Raw genomic sequence first — 24,399 nt, 5'->3', positions numbered from 1 at the left:
TAATGTCCTCTTGTTCTACAGTATATAACTCTACATCTAACCTGACTAGTAATGTCCTCTTGTTCTACAGTATATAACTCTACATCTAACCTGACTAGTAATGTCCTCTACATCTAACCTGACTAGTAATGTCCTCTACATCTAACCTGACTAGTAATGTCCTCTACATCTAACCTGACTATGAATGTCCTCTACATCTAACCTGACTAGTAATGTCCTCTTGTTCTACACTATATAACTCTACATCTAACCTGACTAGTAATGTCCTCTACATCTAACCTGACTAGTAATGTCCTCTACATCTAACCTGACTAGTAATGTCCTCTACATCTAACCTGACTATGAATGTCCTCTACATCTAACCTGACTAGTAATGTCCTCTTGTTCTACAGTATATAACTCCACATCTGTTTTCTTTCCTGTCTAGGTGATGTCCAGTTTGTGAACAGAAACAAGGTTCACCTCATTCACAATGTTACCATGGTGATTCCCATGGCATTTTACTTGATCCGTTCTGAGAGGTACTCTGAGATCCATGCTGCCAGGACCAGACAGGACCAGATGAAACTGTTGTACGAGGCTCTAGACTCAAGAAGGGAAAAGGTGAAATCGGACTTTTACAGGATTCTACTGGATCTGGAACCTGACGTTGTCATCGACCTGGGTAAGAACCTCTCTACCTCTGGTTACATATCACTGGAATGTAAACCTTATCTAGTCTATCACCTGGGTAAGAACCTCTCTACCTCTGGTTACATATCACTGGAATATAAACCTTATCTAGTATATCACCTGGGTAAGAACCTCTCTACCTCTGGTTACATATCACTGGAATATAAACCTTATCTAGTCTATCACCTGGGTAAGAACCTCTCTACCTCTGGTTACATATCACTGGAATATAAACCTTATCTAGTCTATCACCTGGGTAAGAACCTCTCTACCTCTGGTTACATATCACTGGAATATAAACCTTATCTAGTCTATCACCTGGGTAAGAACCTCTCTACCTCTGGTCACATATCACTGGAATATAAACCTTATCTAGTCTATCACCTGGGTAAGAACCTCTCTACCTCTGGTTACATATCACTGGAATATAAACCTTATCTAGTCTATCACCTGGGTAAGAACCTCTCTACCTCTGGTTACATATCTCTGGAATATAAACCATATCTAGTCTATCACCTGGGTAAGAACCTCTCTACCTCTGGTTACATATCACTGGAATATCAACCTTATCTAGCCTATCACCTGGGTAAGAACCTCTCTACCTCTGGTTACATATCACTGGAATATAAACCTTATCTAGTCTATCACCTGGGTAAGAACCTCTCTACTGGCTGTGTTGGGTAGACCAGAGGAACCAGGCTCTGAGGGGCGACCAGCCCTCTACTGGCAATACTGGGTAGAGAGGAACCAGTCTCTAAGGGGTGACCAGTCCTCTACTGACTGTACTGGGTAGAGAGGAACCAGGCTCTGAGGGGTGACCAGTCCTCTACTGACTGTGCTGGTTTGAGAGGAACCAGGCTCTGAGGGGTGACCAGTCCTCTACTGGCTGTACTGGATAGAGAGGAACCAGGCTTTGGGGGTAGACCAGTCCTCTACTGGCTGTACTGGGTAGACCAGAGGAACCAGGCTCTGAGGGGAGACCAGACTTCTACTGGCTGTACTGGGTAGACCAGAGGAACCAGGCTCTGAGGGGTGACCAGTCCTCTACCGACTGTACTGGGTAGAGAGGAACCAGGCTCTGAGGGGTGACCAGCCCTCTACTGGCTGTACTGGGTAGAGAAGAACCAGGCTGTGAGGGGTGACCAGCCCTGGCTGTATATCTTACTGTCACGCCCTCGTCTTAGTATTTAGTGTTTTCTTTATTATTTTTGGTCAGGCCAGGGTGTGACATGGGTTTATAATGTATTTTGTCTTGTTTTTTTTGTAGGTATTGGGATTGTTATATAGTAGGGTTATCTAGAATAGTCTATAGCTGTCTGGAGTGGTTCTCAATCAGAGGCAGGTGTTTATCGTTGTCTCTGATTAGGAACCATATTTAGGCAGCCATATTCTTTGAGTGTTTCGTTGGTGATTGTTCCTGTCTCTGTGTTTGTTCGCACCAGATAGGCTGGTTAGGTTTTCGTATTACGTTTCTTGTTTTGTATTGTTCGTGTTTATTTCGTTCATTAAACATGTATCAAAAATACAACGCTGCATTTTGGTCCGATCCTTGCTACACCTATTCAGAGGAGAAGATAAAATAAAACCGTAACAGAATCACCCACCACAACAGGACCAAGCGGCGTGGTGACAGGCAGCGCTAGCAGGAGCAACGAAGTCTGGATTATACGACTTGGGAGGAAATAGACAGGTGGGCGGTCGGCCCCGGAAGAGTGCCGGAGCCCGCCTGGGATTTGCTGGAGCAGTGCGAAGAGGGTTATAGGAGAATGGAGTTGGAGAGACGAACACAGCGGTGTGGAAGGAAGCCTGAGAGTCAGCCCCAAAAATTTCTTGGAGGGGGGCACAGGGAGAGTGTTGCAGAGTCAGGAGTCCTGAGCAAACTCCCCCTGTTTATCGTAAGGAGCCAAGGAGGAAACCAGAACCAGAGCCGGTTTTGGAGGTGAGCGAAGCAGAGACTGTGAAGGAGTTAATCGGGAAATCGGAGGAGAGAGTTATGAGGGAGTTGCTGTGTTGGTGCATTAGGCACGAAATTTGCCCGGCGTAGCGTGTTGGGATTTGATGGCACCTGGGTCAGCGCTCCATACTCGTCCTGAGGTGAGTGTTAGTCGACTGTTAGTCGGCACCAGGCCTCCTGTGCACCTCCCAAGCCTTGCACGTCCTGTGCCAGCCCTGCTCTCAAGATCTCCAGTACGCCTTCACGGTCCGGTCCATCCTGTGCCACCTCCACACACCAGCCCTCCGGTGGCAGCTCCCCGCACCAGGCTTCCTGTGCGTGTTCTAGGCCCAGTACCACCAGTTCCAGCACCACGCACCAGGCCTTCAGTGCGCTTCGTCTGTCCAGCACTGCCGGAGCCTTCATCCTCTACAGCGCTGCCAGAGCCTTCCTCCTCTACAGCGTTGCCGGAGCCTTCCTCCTTTACAGCGCTGCCGGAGTCTTACGCCTGTTCAGCGCAGCCAGAGCTGCCAGTCTGCAAGGAGCTGCCAGTCTGCAAGGAGCTGCCAGTCTGCAAGGAGCCGCCAGTCTGCAAGAAGCCGCCAGTCTGCAAGGAGCCGCCAGTCTGCAAGGAGCCGCCAGTCTGCAAGGAGCCGCCAGTCTGCAAGGAGCCGCCAGAGCTGCCAGTCTGCAAGGAGCCGCCAGAGCCGCCAGTCTGCATGGAGCCACCAGAGCCGCCAGTCTGCAAGGAGCCGCCAGAGCCGCCAGTCTGCAAGGAGCCGCCAGAGCCGGCAGTCTGCAAGGAGCCGCCAGAGCCGCCAGTCTGCAAGGAGTCGCCAGAGCCGCCAGTCTGCAAGGAGCCGCCAGAGCCGCCAGTCTGCAAGGAGCCGCCAGTCTGCAAGGAGCCGCCAGAGCCTGCCAGTCTGCAAGGAGCCGCCAGAGCCGCCAGTCAGCATGGAGTCGCCAGAGCCGCCAGTCAGCATGGAGCAGCCAGAGCCGCCAGTCAGCCAGGATCTGCCAGAGCCAACTACCTGCCTGAGCTTCCTCTCAGTCCCGAGCTTCCCCTCAGTCCCGAGCTTCCCCTCAGTCCCGAGCTACCCCTCAGTCCCGAGCTGCCCCTCAGTCCAGTGGGGCCCTTGGTGAGGGTTACTAGGCCAAGGTCGGCGGCGAGGTTCGCCAATCAAAGGACGCGATGCAAGGGGACTAAGACTTTGTTGGAGTGGGGTCCACGTCCCGCGCCGGAGCCGCCACCGTGGACAGACGCCCACCCGGACCCTCCCCTATGGGTTTAGGTGTGCGGCCGGGAGTCGGCACCTTGGGGGGGGGGGGGGGGGGGTTCTGTCACGCCCTGGTGAGATGGGTTTATTATGCGGTGTGTTTTGTCTTGTTTTTTTTGTCGGTATCGGGATTGTGATATAGTAGGGTTATCTAGAATAGTCTATGGCTGTCTGGAGTGGTTCTCAATCAGAGGCAGGTGTTTATCGTTGTCTCTGATTGGGAACCATATTTAGGCAGCCATATTCTTTGAGTGTTTCGTGGGTGATTGTTCCTGTCTCTGTGTTTGTTCGCACCAGATAGGCTGGTTAGGTTTTCGTGTTACGTTTCTTGTTTTGTATTGTTCGTGTTTATTTCGTTTATTAAACAATTATCAAAATTACCACGCTGCATTTTTGTCCGATCCTTGCTACACCTCCTCGTCAGAGGAGGAGATAGAAGAAAACCGTAACACTTAGATATATAAAAAACTCAGCAAAAAAAGAAACGTCCTCTCACTGTCAACTGTGTTTGTTTTCAGCAAACTTAACATGTGTAAATATTTGTATGATCATAAGATTCAACAACTGAGACATAAACTAAACAAGTTCCACAGACATGTGACTAACAGAAATGGAATAATGTGTCCCTGAACAAAGGGGGGTCAAAATCAAAAGTAACCGTGTGGCCAGCAGCTGCATTAAGTACTGCAATGCATCTCCTCCTCATGGACTGTACCAGTTATTGCTGTGAGATGTTACCCCACTCTTCCACCAAGGCACCTGCAAGTTCCCAGACATTTCTGGGGGGAATGGCCCAAGCCCTCACCCTCCGATCCAACAGGTCCCAGACGTGCTCAATGGGAATGAGATACGGGCTCTTCGCTGGCCATGGCAGAACACTGACATTCCTGTCTTGCAGGAAATCACGCACATAATGAGCAGTATGGCTGGTGGCATTGTCATGCTGGAGGGTCATGTCAGGATGAGCCTGCAGGAAGGGTACCACGTGAGGGAGGAGGATGTCTTCCCTGTAACGCACAGCGTTGAGATTGCCTGCAATGACAACAAGCTCAGTCCGAATATGCTGTGACACATCGCCCCAGACCATGGCGGGCCCTCCACCTCCAAATCGATCCCTCTCCAGAGTACAGGCCTCGGTGTAACACTCATTCCTTTGACGATAAACGTGAATCTGACCATCACTCCTGCTGAGACAAAACCACGAGTCGTCAGTGAAGAGCACTTTCTGCCAGTCCTGTCTGGTCCAGCGACGTTGGGTTTGTGCCCATAGGCGATGTTGTTGACGGTGATATCTGGTGAGGACCTGCCTTTCTCAGCCTTTTGTGGACAGACTGAGCACTGATGGAGGGATTATGCGTTCCTGGTATAACTCTGGCAGTTGTTGTTGCCATTCTGTACCTGTCCCGTAGGTGTGATGTTCGGGTGTACCGATCCTGTGCAGGTGATGTAACACGTGGTCTGCCACTGCGAGGACGATCAGCTGTCCGTCCTGTCTCCCTGTACCGCTGTCTTAGCTGTCTCACAGTACGGACGTTGCAATTTATTGCCCTGGCCACATCTGCAGGCCTACCGTCTGTAAGCTGTTATTGTCTTAACGACCGTTCCACAGGTGCATGTTCATTCATTGTTTATGGTTCATTTAAAACCTCTTAGAGATCGGGCTACTTTTTTCAACATTCTGTTAAAAATCGCGCAACATTTCAACGTCCTGCTACTCATGCCAGGAATATAGTATATGCATATGATTAGTATGTGTGCATAGAAAACACTCTGAAGTTTCTGGAACTGGTTCAATGGTGTCTGTGACTATAACAGAACAAGTTCCGTGGTCAAAATCGCCAGAGAACCTGGTCACTTTTTTGACGGAGAAAAAATCAATCCGCCAGTCTATGTATTGTCTATTGGAAGGAAAAATACTTAAGGGTAAGATTACAGTTCCTATAGCTTCCACACGATGTCGCCAGTGTTGTGATTTCGATTCAACTAAATCCTTGGTGTTCTGAGTAATAGCCACATCCGGTTGTCAGGTCCACAGCTGTGAAAAATGGAACCGGTAAAGTTGGCTACGTTTTTCAAACTTGTGCCTATTTAATACAGATCGCTCCGTGATCAATTTGATCGTTTATTAACGTTTAGTAATACCTCAAGTTGGATTACAGAAGTAGTTTGAAGTGTTTTGTCAAAGTTTATAGGCAACTTTTTTTTTATTTAAAAAAATAACGTGTCGTTTAAAAACTGTGTTTTTCCTGGATCTGACGGTGTTCATAAATGGACATTTTGGGTATATATGGACCGATTTAATCGAGAAAAAAAGACCCAATTGTGATGTTTATGGGACATATAGGAGTGCCAACAAAGAATCTCGTCAAAGGTAATGAATGTTTTATATTTTATTTCTGCGTTTTGTGTAGCGCCGGCTACGCTAATTCCTTTGTTTACGTCCCCTTCTGGTATTTCGGGGTGTTGCCTGGTATCAGATAATAGCTACTAATGCTTTCGCCGAAAAGCATTTTACAAATCTGACTCGTTGGCTAGATTCACAACGAGTGTAGCTTTAATTCAATACCCTGCATGTGTGTTTTAATGAACGTTTGAATTTTAACGAGTGCTATTAGCATTTAGCGTAGCGCATTTGCATTTATTGTTGGCAGGGGGTGCGGTTGCGTCCCGGGTGGGCCAGAGAGGTTAACAAGCATGGGAAACAGTGTTTAAACCCTTTACAATGAAGATCTGTGAAGTTATTTGGATATTTACAAATTATCTTTGAAAGACAAAGTCCTGAAAAGGGACGTTTCTTTTTTTTGCTGAGTTTATAAAGCCTTCCTGTATTCTGACTAGAGCATTCTGACTAGAGCATTCCGACGAGAGCATTCCGACTAGTTCAGTTAACATGAACAGGTATGGGTTATGGATGAACAGTTAACCTGTTGCGACGACCAAACCCGGATCTGGGATTCTATTTATAGACCTAAGCTCATTACCATAACGCAACGTTAACTATTCATGAAAATCGCAAATGAAATGAAATAAATATGCTATCTCTCAAGCTTAGCCTTTTGTTAACAACACTGTCATCTCAGATTTTCAAAATATGCTTTTCAACCATAGGAAAACAATCATTTGTGTAACAGTAGCTAGCTAGCGTAGCATTTAGCGTTAGCATTAGCGTTAGCATTTAGCAGGCAACTATCACAAAAACAAGTAAAGCCTTCAAATAAAATAACTTACCTGTGAAGAACTTCTGATGTTTTCAATGAGGAGACTCTCAGTTAGATAGCAGATGCTCAGTTTTTCCAAAAAGATTATTTGTGTATTAGAAATAGCTCAGTTTTGTACATCACATTTGGCTACCAAAAAAAAAAAAAAAAAAAAAAAAAAACGAAAATTCAGCCCTCAAAACGCGAACTTTTTTTCCAAATTGACTCCATAATATCGACTGAAACATGGCAAACGTGGTTTAGAATCAATCCTCAAGGTGTTTTTCCACATATCTCTTCGATGATATATCCTTCGTGGAAGCCTGGTTTCTCCTTGCTCTCAAATGGAAAAAGAATTGCACCTGGCTTTACGCTCCAATTCCGACGCAGGGACACCAGGACACTTGGAAAATGTAGTCTCTTATGGTCAATCTTCCAATGATATGCCTACAAATACGTCACAATGCTGCAAACGCCTTGGGGAAACGACAGAAAGTGTAGGCTCATTCCTTGCGCAATCACAGCCATATAAGGAGACAATGGAAAACAGAGCTTCAGAGATTCTGCTCATTTCCTGGTTGACGTATCATCTTGGTTTCGCCTGTAGAATGAGTTCTGGGGCACTTACAGACAATATCTTTGCAGATTCTGAAACTTCGGAGTGTTTTCTTTCCAAACCGGTCAATAATATGCATAGTCGAGCATCTTTTCGTGACAAAATATTGGGCTTAAAACGGGAACGTTTTTAATCCAAAAATGAAATAGCGCACCTAGAGATCCAAGAGGTTAAGGCTGTCCCAAATCCCTGTGATTCACATAACGAAAATAAGTATATAATTCTACATCTAACCTGACTAGTAATGTCCTCTAGTTCTACACTATATAACTCTACATCTAACCTGACTAGTAATGTCCTCTACATCTAACATGACTAGTAATGTCCTCTACATCTAACCTGACTAGTAATGTCCTCTACATCTAACCGGACTAGTAATATCCTCTAGTTCTACAGTATATAACTCTTCATCTAACCTGACTAGTAATGTCCTCTCGTTCTACAGTATATAACTCTACATCTAACCTGACTAGTAATGTCCTCATGTTCTAAAGTATATAACTCTACATCTAACCTGACTAGTAATGTCCTCTACATCTAACCTGACTAGTAATGTCCTCTACATCTAACCTGACTAGTAATGTCCTCTTGTTCTACAGTATATAACTCTACATCTAACCTGACTAGTAATGTCCTCTTGTTCTACAGTATATAACTCTACATCTAACCTGACTAATAATGTCCTCTTGTTCTACAGTATATAACTCTACATCTAACCTGACTAGTAATGTCCTCTTGTTCTACAGTATATAACTCTACATCTAACCTGACTAGTAATGTCCTCTACATCTAACCTGACTAGTAATGTCCTCTTGTTCTACAGTATATAACTCTACATCTAACCTGACTAGTAATGTCCTCTACATCTAACCTGACTAGTAATGTCCTCTTGTTTACAGTATATAACTCTACATCTGTTTTCAGGTGCCACATTTGTGGACTACCATAAGGATCAACTCATTCAGAGGGTTACCATGGTAAAGCCCATCATGTATGAGCTGTTCTATGAGGAGTTGTACTGTGACATCAGTATCAACCAGATGACCAGCCAGGACCAGATGAGACTGTTGTACCAGACCCTAGAAGAAGCAGAAGACTCAAGAAGTGTGAAATCAGACTTTTACAGGATTCTACTGGATCTGGAACCTGACGTTGTCAGGGACCTGGGTAAGAACCTCTCTACCTCTGGTTACATATCACTGGAATATAAACCTTATCTAGTCTATCACCTGGGTAAGAACCTCTCTACCTCTGCTTACATATCCCTGGAATATAAAACTTATCTAGTCTATCACCTGGGTAAGAACCTCTCTACTGGCTGTACTGGGTAGAGCGGAACCAGGCTCCGAGGGGTGACCAGTCCTCTACTGGCTGTACTGGGTAGACCAGAGGAACCAGGCTCTGAGGGGTGACCAGTCCTCTACTGGCTAGTAGAGAATAGTTTACTAGGGTGAACCCAATAGACTGAGATATCAGCCATATATCCTCTTATAGTTTACTAGGGAATCTACATGAATCTACAGGAAACCACAATCCAATTCACACATACTGACTTGGTGGATGAAATCAAATGTGACTTTGGATATCAATATCAACTGTAACACTATGAGATGGAAGAGATAATGTGTGGTTTAGTGCAGTACCCTGCATCACTACCTCAGACCACCACTAGGGGGAGTTAGAGGTAATGTGTGGTTTAGTACAGTACCCTTCATCACTACCTCAGACCACCACTAGGGGGAGTTAGAGGTAATGTGTGGTTTATTACAGTACCCTGCATCACTACCTCAGACCACCACTAGGGGGAGTTAGAGGTAATGTGTGGTTTATTACAGTACCCTGCATCACTACCTCAGACCACCACTAGGGGGAGTTAGAGGTAATGTGTGGTTTAGTACAGTACCCTGCGTCACTACCTCAGACCACCACTAGGGGGAGTTAGAGGTAATGTGTGGTTTATTACAGTACCCTGCATCACTACCTCAGACCACCACTAGGGGGAGGTAGAGGTAATGTGTGGTTTAGTACAGTACCCTGCATCACTACCTCAGACCACCACTAGGGGGAGTTGGAGGTAATGTGTGGTTTATTACAGTACCCTGCATCACTACCTCAGACCACCACTAGGGGGAGGTAGAGGTAATGTGTGGTTTAGTACAGTACCCTGCATCACTACCTCAGACCACCACTAGGGGGAGGTAGAGGTAATGTGTGGTTTATTACAGTACCCTGCATCACTACCTCAGACCACCACTAGGGGGCGTTAGAGGTAATGTGTGGTTTATTACAGTACCCTGCATCACTACCTCAGACCACCACTAGGGGGAGTTAGAGGTAATGTGTGGTTTATTACAGTACCCTGCATCACTACCTCAGACCACCACTAGGGGGAGTTAGAGGTAATGTGTGGTTTAGTACAGTACCCTGCATCACTACCTCAGACCACCACTAGGGGGAGTTAGAGGTAATGTGTGGTTTATTACAGTACCCTGCATCACTACCTCAGACCACCACTAGGGGGAGTTAGAGGTAATGTGTGGTTTATTACAGTACCCTGCATCACTACCTCAGACCACCACTAGGGGGAGTTAGAGGTCATGTGTGGTTTAGTACAGTACCCTGCATCACTACCTCAGACCACCACTAGGGGGAGTTAGAGGTAATGTGTGGTTTATTACAGCACCCTGCATCACTACCTCAGACCACCACTAGGGTGAGTTAGAGGTAATGTGTGGTTTAGTATGGTACCCTGCATCACTACCTCAGACCACCACTAGGGGGAGTTAGAGGTAATGTGTGGTTTAGTATGGTACCCTGCATCACTACCTCAGACCACCACTAGGGGGAGTTAGAGGTAATGTGTGGTTTAGTACAGTACCCTGCATCACTACCTCAGACCACCACTAGGGGGAGTTAGAGGTAATGTGTGGTTTATTACAGCACCCTGCATCACTACCTCAGACCACCACTAGGGGAGTTAGAGGTAATGTGTGGTTTAGTATGGTACCCTGCATCACTACCTCAGACCACCACTAGGGGGAGTTAGAGGTAATGTGTGGTTTAGTACGGTACCCTGCGTCACTACCTCAGACCACCACTAGGGGGAGTTAGAGGTAATGTGTGGTTTGGTACAGTACCCTGCATCACTACCTCAGACCACCACTAGGGGGAGTTAGAGGTAATGTGTGGTTTATTACAGTACCCTGCATCACTACCTCAGACCACCACTAGGGGGAGTTAGAGGTAATGTGTGGTTTAGTACAGTACCCTGCATCACTACCTCAGACCACCACCAGGAACACCTCTCTGACAGGGCATATCTCCCAGAAACACCTCTCTGACAGGGCATATCTCCCAGAAACACCTCTCTGACAGGGCATATCTCCCAGGAACACCTCTCTGACAGGGCATATCACCCAGGAACACCTCTCTGACAGGGCATATCTCCCAGAAACACCTCTCTGACAGGGCATATCTCCCAGAAACACCTCTCTGACAGGGCATATCTCCCAGGAACACCTCTCTGACAAGGCATATCTCCCAGAAACACCTCTCTGACAGGGCATACCTCCCATAATACTGATGGGTCAACTGTTAATCACAGACCTCGTGGTTTATTACTATAATACTGATGGGTCAACTGTTAATCACAGACCTCATGGATTATTACTATAATACTGATGGGTCAACTGTTAATCACAGACCTCATGGTTTAATACTATAATACTGATGGGTCAACTGTTCAACAGTATATATCTCTTCATCAAACCTGACTAGTAATGTCCTCTAGTAATGTCCTCTACATCTTACCTGACTAGTAATGTCCTCTTGTTCTACAGTACATAACTCTACATCTAACCTGACTAGTAATGTCCTCTTGTTCTACAGTACATAACTCTACATCTAACCTGACTAGTAATGTCCTCTATATCTAACCTGACTAGTAAAGTCCTCTACATCTAACCTGACTAGTAATGTCCTCTTGCTCTACAGTATATAACTCTACATCTAACCTGACTAGTAATGTCCTCTAGTTCTACAGTATATAACTCTACATCTAAACTGACTAGTAATGTCCTCTACATCTAACCTGACTAGTAATGTCCTCTACATCTAACCTGACTAGTGATGTCCTCTACATCTAACCTGACTAGTAATGTCCTCTTGTTCTACAGTATATAACTCTACATCTAACCTGACTAGTAATGTCCTCTACATCTAACCTGACTAGTAATGTCCTCTACATCTAACCTGACTAGTGATGTCCTCTACATCTAACCTGACTAGTAATGTCCTCTTGTTCTACAGTATATAACTCTACATCTAACCTGACTAGTAATGTCCTCTACATCTAACCTGACTAGTAATGTCCTCTACATCTAACCTGACTAGTGATGTCCTCTTGTTCTACAGTATATAACTCTACATCTAACCTGACTAGTAATGTCCTCTACATCTAACCTGACTCGTAATGTCCTCTACATCTAACCTGACTAGTGATGTCCTCTACATCTAACATGACTAGTAATGTCCTCTACATCTAACCTGACTAGTGATGTCCTCTTGTTCTACAGTATATAACTCCACATCTAACCTGACTAGTAATGTCCTCTACATCTAACCTGACTAGTAATGTCCTCTACATCTAACCTGACTAGTGATGTCCTCTTGTTCTACAGTATATAACTCTACATCTAACCTGACTAGTAATGTCCTCTACATCTAACCTGACTAGTAATGTCCTCTTGTTCTACAGTATATAACTCTACATCTAACCTGACTAGTAATGTCCTCTACATCTAACCTGACTAGTGATGTTCTCTACATCTAACCTGACTAGTAATGTCCTCTACATCTAACCTGACTAGTAATGTCCTCTTGTTCTACAGTATATAACTCTACATCTAACCTGACTAGTAATGTCCTCTTGTTCTACAGTATATAACTCTACATCTAACCTGACTAGTAATGTCCTCTACATCTAACCTGACTAGTAATGTCCTCCACATCTAACCTGACTAGTAATGTCCTCTTGTTCTACACTATATAACTCTACATCTAACCTGACTAGTAATGTCCTCTACATCTTACCTGACTAGTAATGCCCTCTTGTTCTTTAGTATATAACTCTACATCTAACCAGACTAGTAATGTCCTCTTGTTCTACACTCTATAACTCTACATCTAACGTGACTAGTAATGTCCTCTACATCTAACCTGACTAGTAATGTCCTCTTGTTCTACAATATATAACTCTACATCTAACCTGACTAGTAATGTCCTCTACATCTAACCTGACTAGTAATGTCCTCTAGTTCTACAGTATATAACTCTACATCTAACCTGACTAGTAATGTCCTCTTGTTCTACAGTATATAACTCTACATCTAACCTGACTAGTAATGTCCTCTACATCTAACCTGACTAGTAATGTCCTGTACATCTAACCTGACTAGTAATGTCCTCTTGTTCTACAGTATATAACTCTACATCTGTTTTCTTTCCTGTCTAGGTGATGTCCGCTTTGTGAACAGAAACAAGGTTCACCTCATCCAGAGTGTTACCATGGTGATTCCCATGGCATTTTACTTGATCCGTTCTGAGAGGTACACTGAGATCCATGCTGCTAGGACCAGACAGGACCAGATGATACGGTTGTACCAGGCTCTAGACTCAGGAGGGAACCAGGTGAAATCAGACTTTTACAGGATTCTACTGGATCTGGAACCTGACGTTGTCAACGACCGGGGTAAGAACCTCTCTACCTCTGGTTACATATCACTGGAATATAAACCTTATCTAGTCTATCACCTGGGTAAGAACCTCTCTACTGGCTGTACTGGGTAGACCAGAGGAGCCAGGCTCTGAGGGGCGACCAGCCCTCTACTGGCTGTACTGAGTAGACCAGAGGAAACAGGCTCTGAGGGGTGACCAGTCCTCTACTGGGTAGAGCGGAACCAGGCTCTGAGGGGTGACCAGTCCTCTACTGGGTAGAGAGGAACCAGGCTCTTAGGGGTGACCAGTCCTCTACTGGCTGTACTGGGTAGACCAGAGGATCCAGGCTCTGAAGGTTGACCAGTCCTTTACTGGCTGTACTGAGTAGGCCAGAGGAACCAGGCTCTGAGGGGTGACCAGTCCTCTTCTGGGTAGACCAGAGGAACCAGGCTCTGAGGGGTGACCAGTCCTCTACTGGCTGTACTGGGTAGACCAGAGGAACCAGACTCTGAGGGGTGACCAGTCCTCTACTGGCTGTACTGGGTAGACCAGAGGAACCAGGCTCTGAGGGGTGACCAGTCCTCTACTGGGTAGACCAGAGGAACCAGGCTCTGAGGGGTGACCAGTCCTCTACTGGCTGTACTGGGTAGAGAGGAACCAGGCTCTGAGGGGTGACCCATCCTCTACTGGCTGTACTGGTTAGAGAGGAACCAGGCTCTGAGGGGTGACCAGTCCTCTACTGGCTGTACTGGTTAGAGAGGAACCAGGCTCTGAGGGGTGACCAGTCCTCTACTGGGTAGAGAGGAAGGGCCTGATTCCTATCTACCATCTGGCTATATTTATTTTTGACCTGAAGCTGACTGAATATTTCCCCCCCTAGATGAACTCATTCAAAACCTGACTAAACAGCTGGGTAAGTGTTGTCTCTGTATTCATGTAATATTCAACATTACCAACATTATTATCTACTGTCGAATAGAGAGGATATAGTTTGTCTTCATGTTCTAGTACCCATAATACATCATGTTTTATCTACTGTCTATAGAGAAGGTCAGAATAGAGAGGATGTAGTCTGTCTTCATGTTCTAGTACCCATAATACATCATGTTTTATCTACTGTCTACAGAGGAGGTCAGAATAGAGAGGATGTAGTCTGTCTTCATGTTCTAGTACCCATAATACATCATGTTTTATCTACTGTCTACAGAGGAGGTCAGAATAGAGAGGATGTAGTCTGTCTTCATGTTCTAGTACCCATAATACATCATGTTTTATCTACTGTCTTCTGTCTACAGAGGAGCTCAGAAGACAGAGGGGTGAGTTGTGTGTGAAAGTCTGTGCAATAATGATGATGTAGGTAAACTCTATTACATCATCAACATACTGAGATATCAGCCATATATCCTCCTATAGTTTACTAGGGTGAACTAAACTCTATTACATCAATAGACTGAGATATCAGCCATATATCCTCCTATAGTTTACTAGGGTGAAGCCAATAGACTGAGATATCAGCCATATATCCTCCTATAGTTTACTAGGGTGAACCCAACTCTATTTTAATCTGAGGGTCTCAGCTTTCAAAGTTCAATAGAAATTCAATGAACATGAATCTACAGAAAACCACAATCCAATTCACACATACTGACTTGGTGGATGAAATCAAATGTGACTTTGGATATCAATATCAACTGTAACACTATGAGATGGAAGAGATAATGTGTGGTTTAGTACAGTACCCTGCATCACTACCTCAGACCACCACTAGGGGGAGTTAGAGGTAATGTGTGGTTTAGTACAGTACCCTGCATCACTACCTCAGACCACCACTAGGGGGAGTTAGAGGTAATGTGTGGTTTAGTACAGTACCCTGCATCACTACCTCAGACCACCACTAGGGGGAGTTAGAGATAATGTGTGGTTTATTACAGTACCCTGCATCACTACCTCAGACCACCACTAGGGGGAGGTAGAGGTAATGTTTGGTTTATTACAGTACCCTGCATCACTAACTCAGACCACCACTAGGGGGAGGTAGAGGTAATGTGTGGTTTATTACAGTACCCTGCGTCACTACCTCAGACCACCACTAGGGGGAGGTAGAGGTAATGTGTGGTTTATTAAAGTACCCTGCATCACTACCTCAGACCACCACTAGGGGGAGTTAGAGGTAATGTGTGGTTTAGTACAGTACCCTGCATCACTACCTCAGACCACCATTAGGGGGAGTTAGAGGTAATGTGTGGTTTATTACAGTACCCTGCATCACTACCTCAGACCACCACTAGGGGGAGGTAGAGGTAATGTGTGGTTTAGTACAGTACCCTGCATCACTACCTCAGACCACCACTAGGGGGAGTTAGAGGTAATGTGTGGTTTATTACAGTACCCTGCATCACTACCTCAGACCACCAATAGGGGGAGTTAGAGGTAATTTGTGGTTTATTACAGTACCCTGCATCACTACCTCAGACCACCACTAGGGGGAGTTAGAGGTAATGTATGGTTTATTACGGTACCCTGCATCACTACCTCAGACAACCACTAGGGGGAGTTAGAGGTGATGTGTGGTTTATTACGGTACCCTGCATCACTACCTCAGACCACCACTAGGGGGAGTTAGAGATAATGTGTGGTTTATTACAGTACCCTGCATCACTACCTCAGACCACCACTAGGGGGAGTTAGAGATAATGTGTGGTTTATTACAGTACCCTGCATCACTACCTCAGACCACCACTAGGGGGAGTTAGAGGTAATGTGTGGTTTATTACAGTAACCTGCATCACTACCTCAGACCACCACTAGGGGGAGTTAGAGATAATGTGTGGTTTATTACAGTACCCTGCATCACTACCTCAGACCACCACTAGGGGGAGTTAGAGGTAATGTGTGGTTTAGTATGGTACCCTGCATCACTACCTCAGACCACCACTAGGGGGAGTTAGAGGTAATGTGTGGTTTATTACAGTACCCTGCATCACTACCTCAGACCACCACTAGGGGGAGCTAGAGATAATGTGTGATTTATTACAGTACCCTGCATCACTACCTCAGACCAACACTAGGGGGAGTTAGAGGTAATGTGTGGTTTATTACAGTACCCTGCATCACTACCTCAGACCACCACTAGGGGGAGTTAGAGATAATGTGTGGTTTATTACAGTACCCTGCATCACTACCTCAGACCACCACTAGGGGGAGTTAGAGGTAATGTGTGGTTTAGTATGGTACCGTGCATCACTACCTCAGACCACCACTAGGGGGAGTTAGAGGTAATGTGTGGTTTATTACAGTACCCTGCATCACTACCTCAGACCACCACTAGGGGGAGTTAGAGGTAATGTGTGGTTTATTACAGTACCCTGCATCACTACCTCAGACCACCACTAGGGGGAGTTAGAGGTAATGTGTGGTTTAGTATGGTACCCTGCATCACTACCTCAGACCACCACTAGGGGGAGGTAGAGGTAATGTGTGGTTTAGTACAGTACCCTGCATCACTACCTCAGACCACCACTAGGGGGAGTTAGAGGTAATGTGTGGTTTAGTACAGTACCCTGCGTCACTACCTCAGACAACCACTAGGGGGAGTTAGAGGTAATGTGTGGTTTAGTACAGTACCCTGCATCACTACCTCAGACCACCACTAGGGGGAGTTAGAGGTAATGTCTGGTTTATTACGGTACCCTGCATCACCACCTCAGACCACCACTAGGGGGAGTTAGAGGTAATGTCTGGTTTAATACGGTACCCTGCATCACCACCTCAGACCACCACTAAGGGGAGTTAGAGCACTGATTATGGTTTTGGGTCCAACTGTGTTACTTACTAAAACTGTTGTTCCACTACGGTTTGTATTCTAAGAGAAACCCGCCACACTGGGTAGCACAGAGAAACACTTTAAGGGGCATTGCACTAATAATGGAGCTGACTGGGGAAACGTTCCCTCTTTTCTTAGTGCCAGTCTGCCTGTTTAAACTAAACCAATGCAACTAATAATGGAGCTGACTGGGGAAACGTTCCCTCTGTTCTTAGTGCCAGTCTGCCTGTTCAAACTAAACCAATGTAACTAATAATGGAGCTGACTGGGGAAACGTTCCCTCTGTTCTTAGTGCCAGTCTGCCTGTTCAAACTAAACCAATGTAACTAATAATGGAGCTGACTGGGGAAACGATCCCTCTGTTCTTAGTGCCAGTCTGCCTGTTCAACCTAAACCAATGTAACTAATAATGGAGCTGACTGGGGAAACGTTCCCTCTGTTCTTAGTGCCAGTCTGCCTGTTCAAACTAAACCAATGTAACTAATAATGGAGCTGACTGGGGAAACATTCCCTCTGTTCTTAGTGCCAGTCTGCCTGTTCAAACTAAACCAATGTAACTAATAATGGAGCTGACTGGGGAAACGTTCCCTCTGTTCTTAGTGCCAGTCTGCCTGTTCAAACTAAACCAATGTAACTAATAATGGAGCTGACTGGGGAAACGTTCCCTCTGTTCTTAGTGCCAGTCTGCCTGTTCAAACTAAACCAATGTAACTAATAATGGAGCTGACTGGGGAAACGTTCCCTCTGTTCTTAGTGCCAGTCTGCCTGTTCAAACTAAACCAATGTAACTAATAATGGAGCTGACTGGGGAAACGTTCCCTCTGTTCTTAGTGCCAGTCTGCCTGTTCAAACTAAACCAATGTAACTAATAATGAAGCTGACTGGGGAAACTTTCCCTCTGTTCTTAGTGCCAGTCTGCCTGTTCAAACTAAACCAATGTAACTAATAATGGAGCTGACTGGGGAAACGTTCCCTCTGTTCTTAGTGCCAGTCTGCCTGTTCAAACTAAACCAAACTAAACCAATGTAACTAATAATGGAGCTGACTGGGGAAATGTTCCCTCTGTTCTTAGTGCCATTCTGCCTGTTCAAACTAAACCAATGTAACTAATAATGGAGCTGACTGGGGAAACGTTCCCTCTGTTCTTAGTGCCAGTCTGCCTGTTCAAACTAAACCAATGTAACTAATAATGGAGCTGACTGGGGAAACATTCCCTCTGTTCTTAGTGCCAGTCTGCCTCTTCAAACTAAACCAATGTAACTAATAATGGAGCTGACTAGGGAAACGTTCCCTCTGTTCTTAGTGCCAGTCTGCCTGTTCAACCTTAACCAATGTAACTAATAATGTAACTAATAATGGAGCTGACTGGGGAAACGTTCCCTCTGTTCTTAGTGCCAGTCTGCCTGTTCAAACTAAACCAATGTAACTAATAATGGAGCTGACTGGGGAAACGTTCCCTCTGTTCTTAGTGCCAGTCTGCCTGTTCAAACTAAACCAATGTAACTAATAATGGAGCTGACTGGGGAAACGTTCCCTCTGTTCTTAGTGCCGGTCTGCCTGTTCAAACTAAACCAATGTAACTAATAATGGAGCTGACTGGGGAAACGTTCCCTCTGTTCTTAGTGCCAGTCTGCCTGTTCAAACTAAACCAATGTAACTAATAATGTAACTAATAATGGAGCTGCCTGGGGAAACGTTCCCTCTGTGCTTAGTGCCAGTCTGCCTGTTCAAACTAAACCAATGTAAATAATAATGGAGCTGACTGGGGAAACGTTCCCTCTGTTCTTAGTGCCAGTCTGCCTGTTCAAACTAAACCAATGTAACTAATAATGGAGCTGACTGGGGAAACGTTCCCTCTGTTCTTAGTGCCAGTCTGCCTGTTCAAACTAAACCAATGTAACTAATAATGGAGCTGACTGGGGAAACGTTCCCTCTGTTCTTAGTGCCAGTCTGCCTGTTCAAACTAAACCAATGTAACTAATAATGAAGCTGACTGGGGAAACGTTCCCTCTGTTCTTAGTGCCAGTCTGCCTGTTCAAACTAAACCAATGTAACTAATAATGGAGCTGACTGGGGAAACGTTCCCTCTGTTCTTAGTGCCAGTCTGCCTGTTCAAACTAAACCAATGTAACTAATAATGGAGCTGACTGGGGAAACGTTCCCTCTGTTCTTAGTGCCAGTCTGCCTGTTCAAACTAAACCAATGTAACTAATAATGGAGCTGACTGGGGAAACGTTCCCTCTGTTCTTAGTGCCAGTCTGCCTGTTCAAACTAAACCAATGTAACTAATAATGGAGCTGACTGGGGAAACGTTCACTCTGTTCTTAGTGCCAGTCTGCCGGTTCAACCTAAACCAATGTAACTAATAATGGAGCTGACTGGGGAAACGTTCCCTCTGTTCTTAGTGCCAGTCTGCCTGTTCAAACTACACCAATGTAACTAATAATGGAGCTGACTGGGGAAACGTTCCCTCTGTTCTTAGTGCCAGTCTGCCTGTTCAAACTAAACCAATGTAACTAATAATGTAACTAATAATGGAGCTGACTGGGGAAACGTTCCCTCTGTTCTTAGTGCCAGTCTGCCTGTTCAAACTAAACCAATGTAACTAATAATGGAGCTGACTGGGGAAACATTCCCTCTGTTCTTAGTGCCAGTCTGCCTGTTCAAACTAAACCATTGTAACTAATAATGTAACTAATAATGGAGCTGACTGGGGAAACGTTCCCTCTGTTCTTAGTGCCAGTCTGCCTGTTCAAACTAAACCAATGTAACTAATAATGGAGCTGACTGGGGAAACGTTCCCTCTGTTCTTAGTGCCAGTCTGCCTGTTCAAACTAAACCAATGTAACTAATAATGGAGCTGACTGGGGAAACGTTCCCTCTGTTCTTAGTGCCAGTCTGCCTGTTCAAACTAAACCAATGTAACTAATAATGGAGCTGACTGGGGAAACGTTCCCTCTGTTCTTAGTGCCAGTCTGCCTGTTCAACCTAAACCAATGTAACTAATAATGGAGCTGACTGGGGAAACGTTCCCTCTGTTCTTAGTGCCAGTCTGCCTGTTCAAACTAAACCAATGTAACTAATAATGGAGCTGACTGGGGAAACGTTCCCTCTGTTCTTAGTGCCAGTCTGCCTGTTCAAACTAAACCAATGTAACTAATAATGGAGCTGACTGGGGAAACGTTCCCTCTGTTCTTAGTGCCAGTCTGCCTGTTCAAACTAAACCAATGTAACTAATAATGGAGCTGACTGGGGAAACGTTCCCTCTGTTCTTAGTGCCAGTCTGCCTGTTCAAACTAAACCAATGTAACTAATAATGGAGCTGACTGGGGAAACGTTCCCTCTGTTCTTAGTGCCAGTCTGCCTGTTCAAACTAAACCAATGTAACTAATAATGAAGCTGACTGGGGAAACTTTCCCTCTGTTCTTAGTGCCAGTCTGCCTGTTCAAACTAAACCAATGTAACTAATAATGGAGCTGACTGGGGAAACGTTCCCTCTGTTCTTAGTGCCAGTCTGCCTGTTCAAACTAAACCAAACTAAACCAATGTAACTAATAATGGAGCTGACTGGGGAAATGTTCCCTCTGTTCTTAGTGCCATTCTGCCTGTTCAAACTAAACCAATGTAACTAATAATGGAGCTGACTGGGGAAACGTTCCCTCTGTTCTTAGTGCCAGTCTGCCTGTTCAAACTAAACCAATGTAACTAATAATGGAGCTGACTGGGGAAACATTCCCTCTGTTCTTAGTGCCAGTCTGCCTCTTCAAACTAAACCAATGTAACTAATAATGGAGCTGACTAGGGAAACGTTCCCTCTGTTCTTAGTGCCAGTCTGCCTGTTCAACCTTAACCAATGTAACTAATAATGTAACTAATAATGGAGCTGACTGGGGAAACGTTCCCTCTGTTCTTAGTGCCAGTCTGCCTGTTCAAACTAAACCAATGTAACTAATAATGGAGCTGACTGGGGAAACGTTCCCTCGGTTCTTAGTGCCAGTCTGCCTGTTCAAACTAAACCAATGTAACTAATAATGGAGCTGACTGGGGAAACGTTCCCTCTGTTCTTAGTGCCGGTCTGCCTGTTCAAACTAAACCAATGTAACTAATAATGGAGCTGACTGGGGAAACGTTCCCTCTGTTCTTAGTGCCAGTCTGCCTGTTCAAACTAAACCAATGTAACTAATAATGTAACTAATAATGGAGCTGCCTGGGGAAACGTTCCCTCTGTGCTTAGTGCCAGTCTGCCTGTTCAAACTAAACCAATGTAAATAATAATGGAGCTGACTGGGGAAACGTTCCCTCTGTTCTTAGTGCCAGTCTGCCTGTTCAAACTAAACCAATGTAACTAATAATGGAGCTGACTGGGGAAACGTTCCCTCTGTTCTTAGTGCCAGTCTGCCTGTTCAAACTAAACCAATGTAACTAATAATGGAGCTGACTGGGGAAACGTTCCCTCTGTTCTTAGTGCCAGTCTGCCTGTTCAAACTAAACCAATGTAAATAATAATGGAGCTGACTGGGGAAACGTTCCCTCTGTTCTTAGTGCCAGTCTGCCTGTTCAAACTAAACCAATGTAACTAATAATGGAGCTGACTGGGGAAACGTTCCCTCTGTTCTTAGTGCCAGTCTGCCTGTTCAAACTAAACCAATGTAACTAATAATGGAGCTGACTGGGGAAACGTTCCCTCTGTTCTTAGTGCCAGTCTGCCTGTTCAAACTAAACCAATGTAACTAATAATGGAGCTGACTGGGGAAACGTTCCCTCTGTTCTTAGTGCCAGTCTGCCTGTTCAAACTAAACCAATGTAACTAATAATGGAGCTGACTGGGGAAACGTTCCCTCTGTTCTTAGTGCCAGTCTGCCTGTTCAAACTAAACCAATGTAACTAATAATGGAGCTGACTGGGGAAACGTTCACTCTGTTCTTAGTGCCAGTCTGCCGGTTCAACCTAAACCAATGTAACTAATAATGGAGCTGACTGGGGAAACGTTCCCTCTGTTCTTAGTGCCAGTCTGCCTGTTCAAACTACACCAATGTAACTAATAATGGAGCTGACTGGGGAAACGTTCCCTCTGTTCTTAGTGCCAGTCTGCCTGTTCAAACTAAACCAATGTAACTAATAATGTAACTAATAATGGAGCTGACTGGGGAAACGTTCCCTCTGTTCTTAGTGCCAGTCTGCCTGTTCAAACTAAACCAATGTAACTAATAATGGAGCTGACTGGGGAAACATTCCCTCTGTTCTTAGTGCCAGTCTGCCTGTTCAAACTAAACCATTGTAACTAATAATGTAACTAATAATGGAGCTGACTGGGGAAACGTTCCCTCTGTTCTTAGTGCCAGTCTGCCTGTTCAAACTAAACCAATGTAACTAATAATGGAGCTGACTGGGGAAACGTTCCCTCTGTTCTTAGTGCCAGTCTGCCTGTTCAAACTAAACCAAACTAAACTAATGTAACTAATAATGGAGCTGACTGGGGAAATGTTCCCTCTGTTCTTAGTGCAATTCTGCCTGTTCAAACTAAACCAATGTAACTAATAATGTAACTAATAATGGAGCTGACTGGGGAAACGTTCCCTCTGTTCTTAGTGCCAGTCTGCCTGTTCAAACTAAACCAAACTAAACTAATGTAACTAATAATGGAGCTGACTGGGGAAATGTTCCCTCTGTTCTTAGTGCAATTCTGCCTGTTCAAACTAAACCAATGTAACTAATAATGTAACTAATAATGGAGCTGACTGGGGAAACGTTCCCTCTGTTCTTAGTGCCAGTCTGCCTGTTCAAACTAAAGCAATGCAACTAATAATGGAGCTGACTGGGGAAACGTTCCCTCTGTTCTTAGTGCCAGTCTGCCTGTTCAAACTAAACCAAACTAAACCAATGTAACTAATAATGGAGCTGACTGGGGAAACGTTCCCTCTGTTCTTAGTGCCATTCTGCCTGTTCAAACTAAACCAATGTAACTAATAATGGAGCTGACTGGGGAAACGTTCCCTCTGTTCTTAGTGCCAGTCTGCCTGTTCAAACTAAACCAATGTAACTAATAATGGAGCTGACTGGGGAAACGTTCCCTCTGTTCTTATTGCCAGTCTGCCTGTTCAAACTAAACCAATGTAACTAATAATGGAGCTGACTGGGGAAACGTTCCCTCTGTTCTTAGTGCCAGTCTGCCTGTTCAAACTAAACCAATGTAACTAATAATGGAGCTGACTGGGGAAACGTTCCCTCTGTTCTTAGTGCCAGTCTGCCTGTTCAAACTAAACCAATGTAACTAATAATGGAGCTGACTGGGGAAACGTTCCCTCTGTTCTTAGTGCCAGTCTGCCTGTTCAACCTAAACTAATGTAACTAATAATGGAGCTGACTGGGGAAACGTTCCCTCTGTTCTTAGTGCCAGTCTGCCTGTTCAAACTAAACCAATGTAACTAATAATGGAGCTGACTGGGGAAACGTTCCCTCTGTTCTTAGTGCCAGTCTGCCTGTTCAAACTAAACCAATGTAACTAATAATGGAGCTGACTGGGGAAACGTTCCCTCTGTTCTTAGTGCCAGTCTGCCTGTTCAAACTAAACCAATGTAACTAATAAAGGAGCTGACTGGGGAAACGTTCCCTCTGTTCTTAGTGCCAGTCTGCCTGTTCAAACTAAACCAATGTAACTAATAATGGAGCTGACTGGGGAAACTTTCCCTCTGTTCTTAGTGCCAGTCTGCCTGTTCAAACTAAACCAATGTAACTAATAATGGAGCTGACTGGAGAAACGTTCCCTCTGTTCTTAGTGCCAGTCTGCCTGTTCAAACTAAACCAAACTAAACCAATGTAACTAATAATGGAGCTGACTGGGGAAATGTTCCCTCTGTTCTTAGTGCCATTCTGCCTGTTCAAACTAAACCAATGTAACTAATAATGGAGCTGACTGGGGAAACGTTCCCTCTGTTCTTAGTGCCAGTCTGCCTGTTCAAACTAAACCAATGTAACTAATAATGGAGCTGACTGGGGAAACATTCCCTCTGTTCTTAGTGCCAGTCTGCCTGTTCAAACTAAACCAATGTAACTAATAATGGAGCTGACTAGGGAAACGTTCCCTCTGTTCTTAGTGCCAGTCTGCCTGTTCAACCTTAACCAATGTAACTAATAATGTAACTAATAATGGAGCTGACTTGGGAAAC

The 24,399-nt window shown here is 44.9% G+C and overlaps 1 protein-coding gene across 1 annotated transcript in view; it reads left to right on the top strand.

Annotated features, from left to right (window-relative positions):
• The first annotated feature begins 480 nt into the window (after window positions 1–480).
• The window catches only part of LOC139416998 (uncharacterized), a 48,312-nt gene continuing 24,393 nt past the window's right edge, over window positions 481–24,399 (top strand). The window contains exons 1-5 of the mRNA XM_071166230.1: window positions 481–664; window positions 8,620–8,862; window positions 13,208–13,444; window positions 14,291–14,323; window positions 14,706–14,726. Coding sequence (XP_071022331.1) covers window positions 481–664; window positions 8,620–8,862; window positions 13,208–13,444; window positions 14,291–14,323; window positions 14,706–14,726 — 718 coding nt within the window. The remainder of the gene's footprint in view (window positions 665–8,619; window positions 8,863–13,207; window positions 13,445–14,290; window positions 14,324–14,705; window positions 14,727–24,399) is intronic.

Source organism: Oncorhynchus clarkii, chromosome 9 (genome assembly GCF_045791955.1).
Source record: "Oncorhynchus clarkii lewisi isolate Uvic-CL-2024 chromosome 9, UVic_Ocla_1.0, whole genome shotgun sequence".
NCBI classification, from domain to species: Eukaryota; Metazoa; Chordata; class Actinopteri; order Salmoniformes; family Salmonidae; genus Oncorhynchus; species Oncorhynchus clarkii.
Note: the sequence above shows the minus strand (reverse complement) of the source record. Positions and strands in the feature narration are given on the sequence as shown.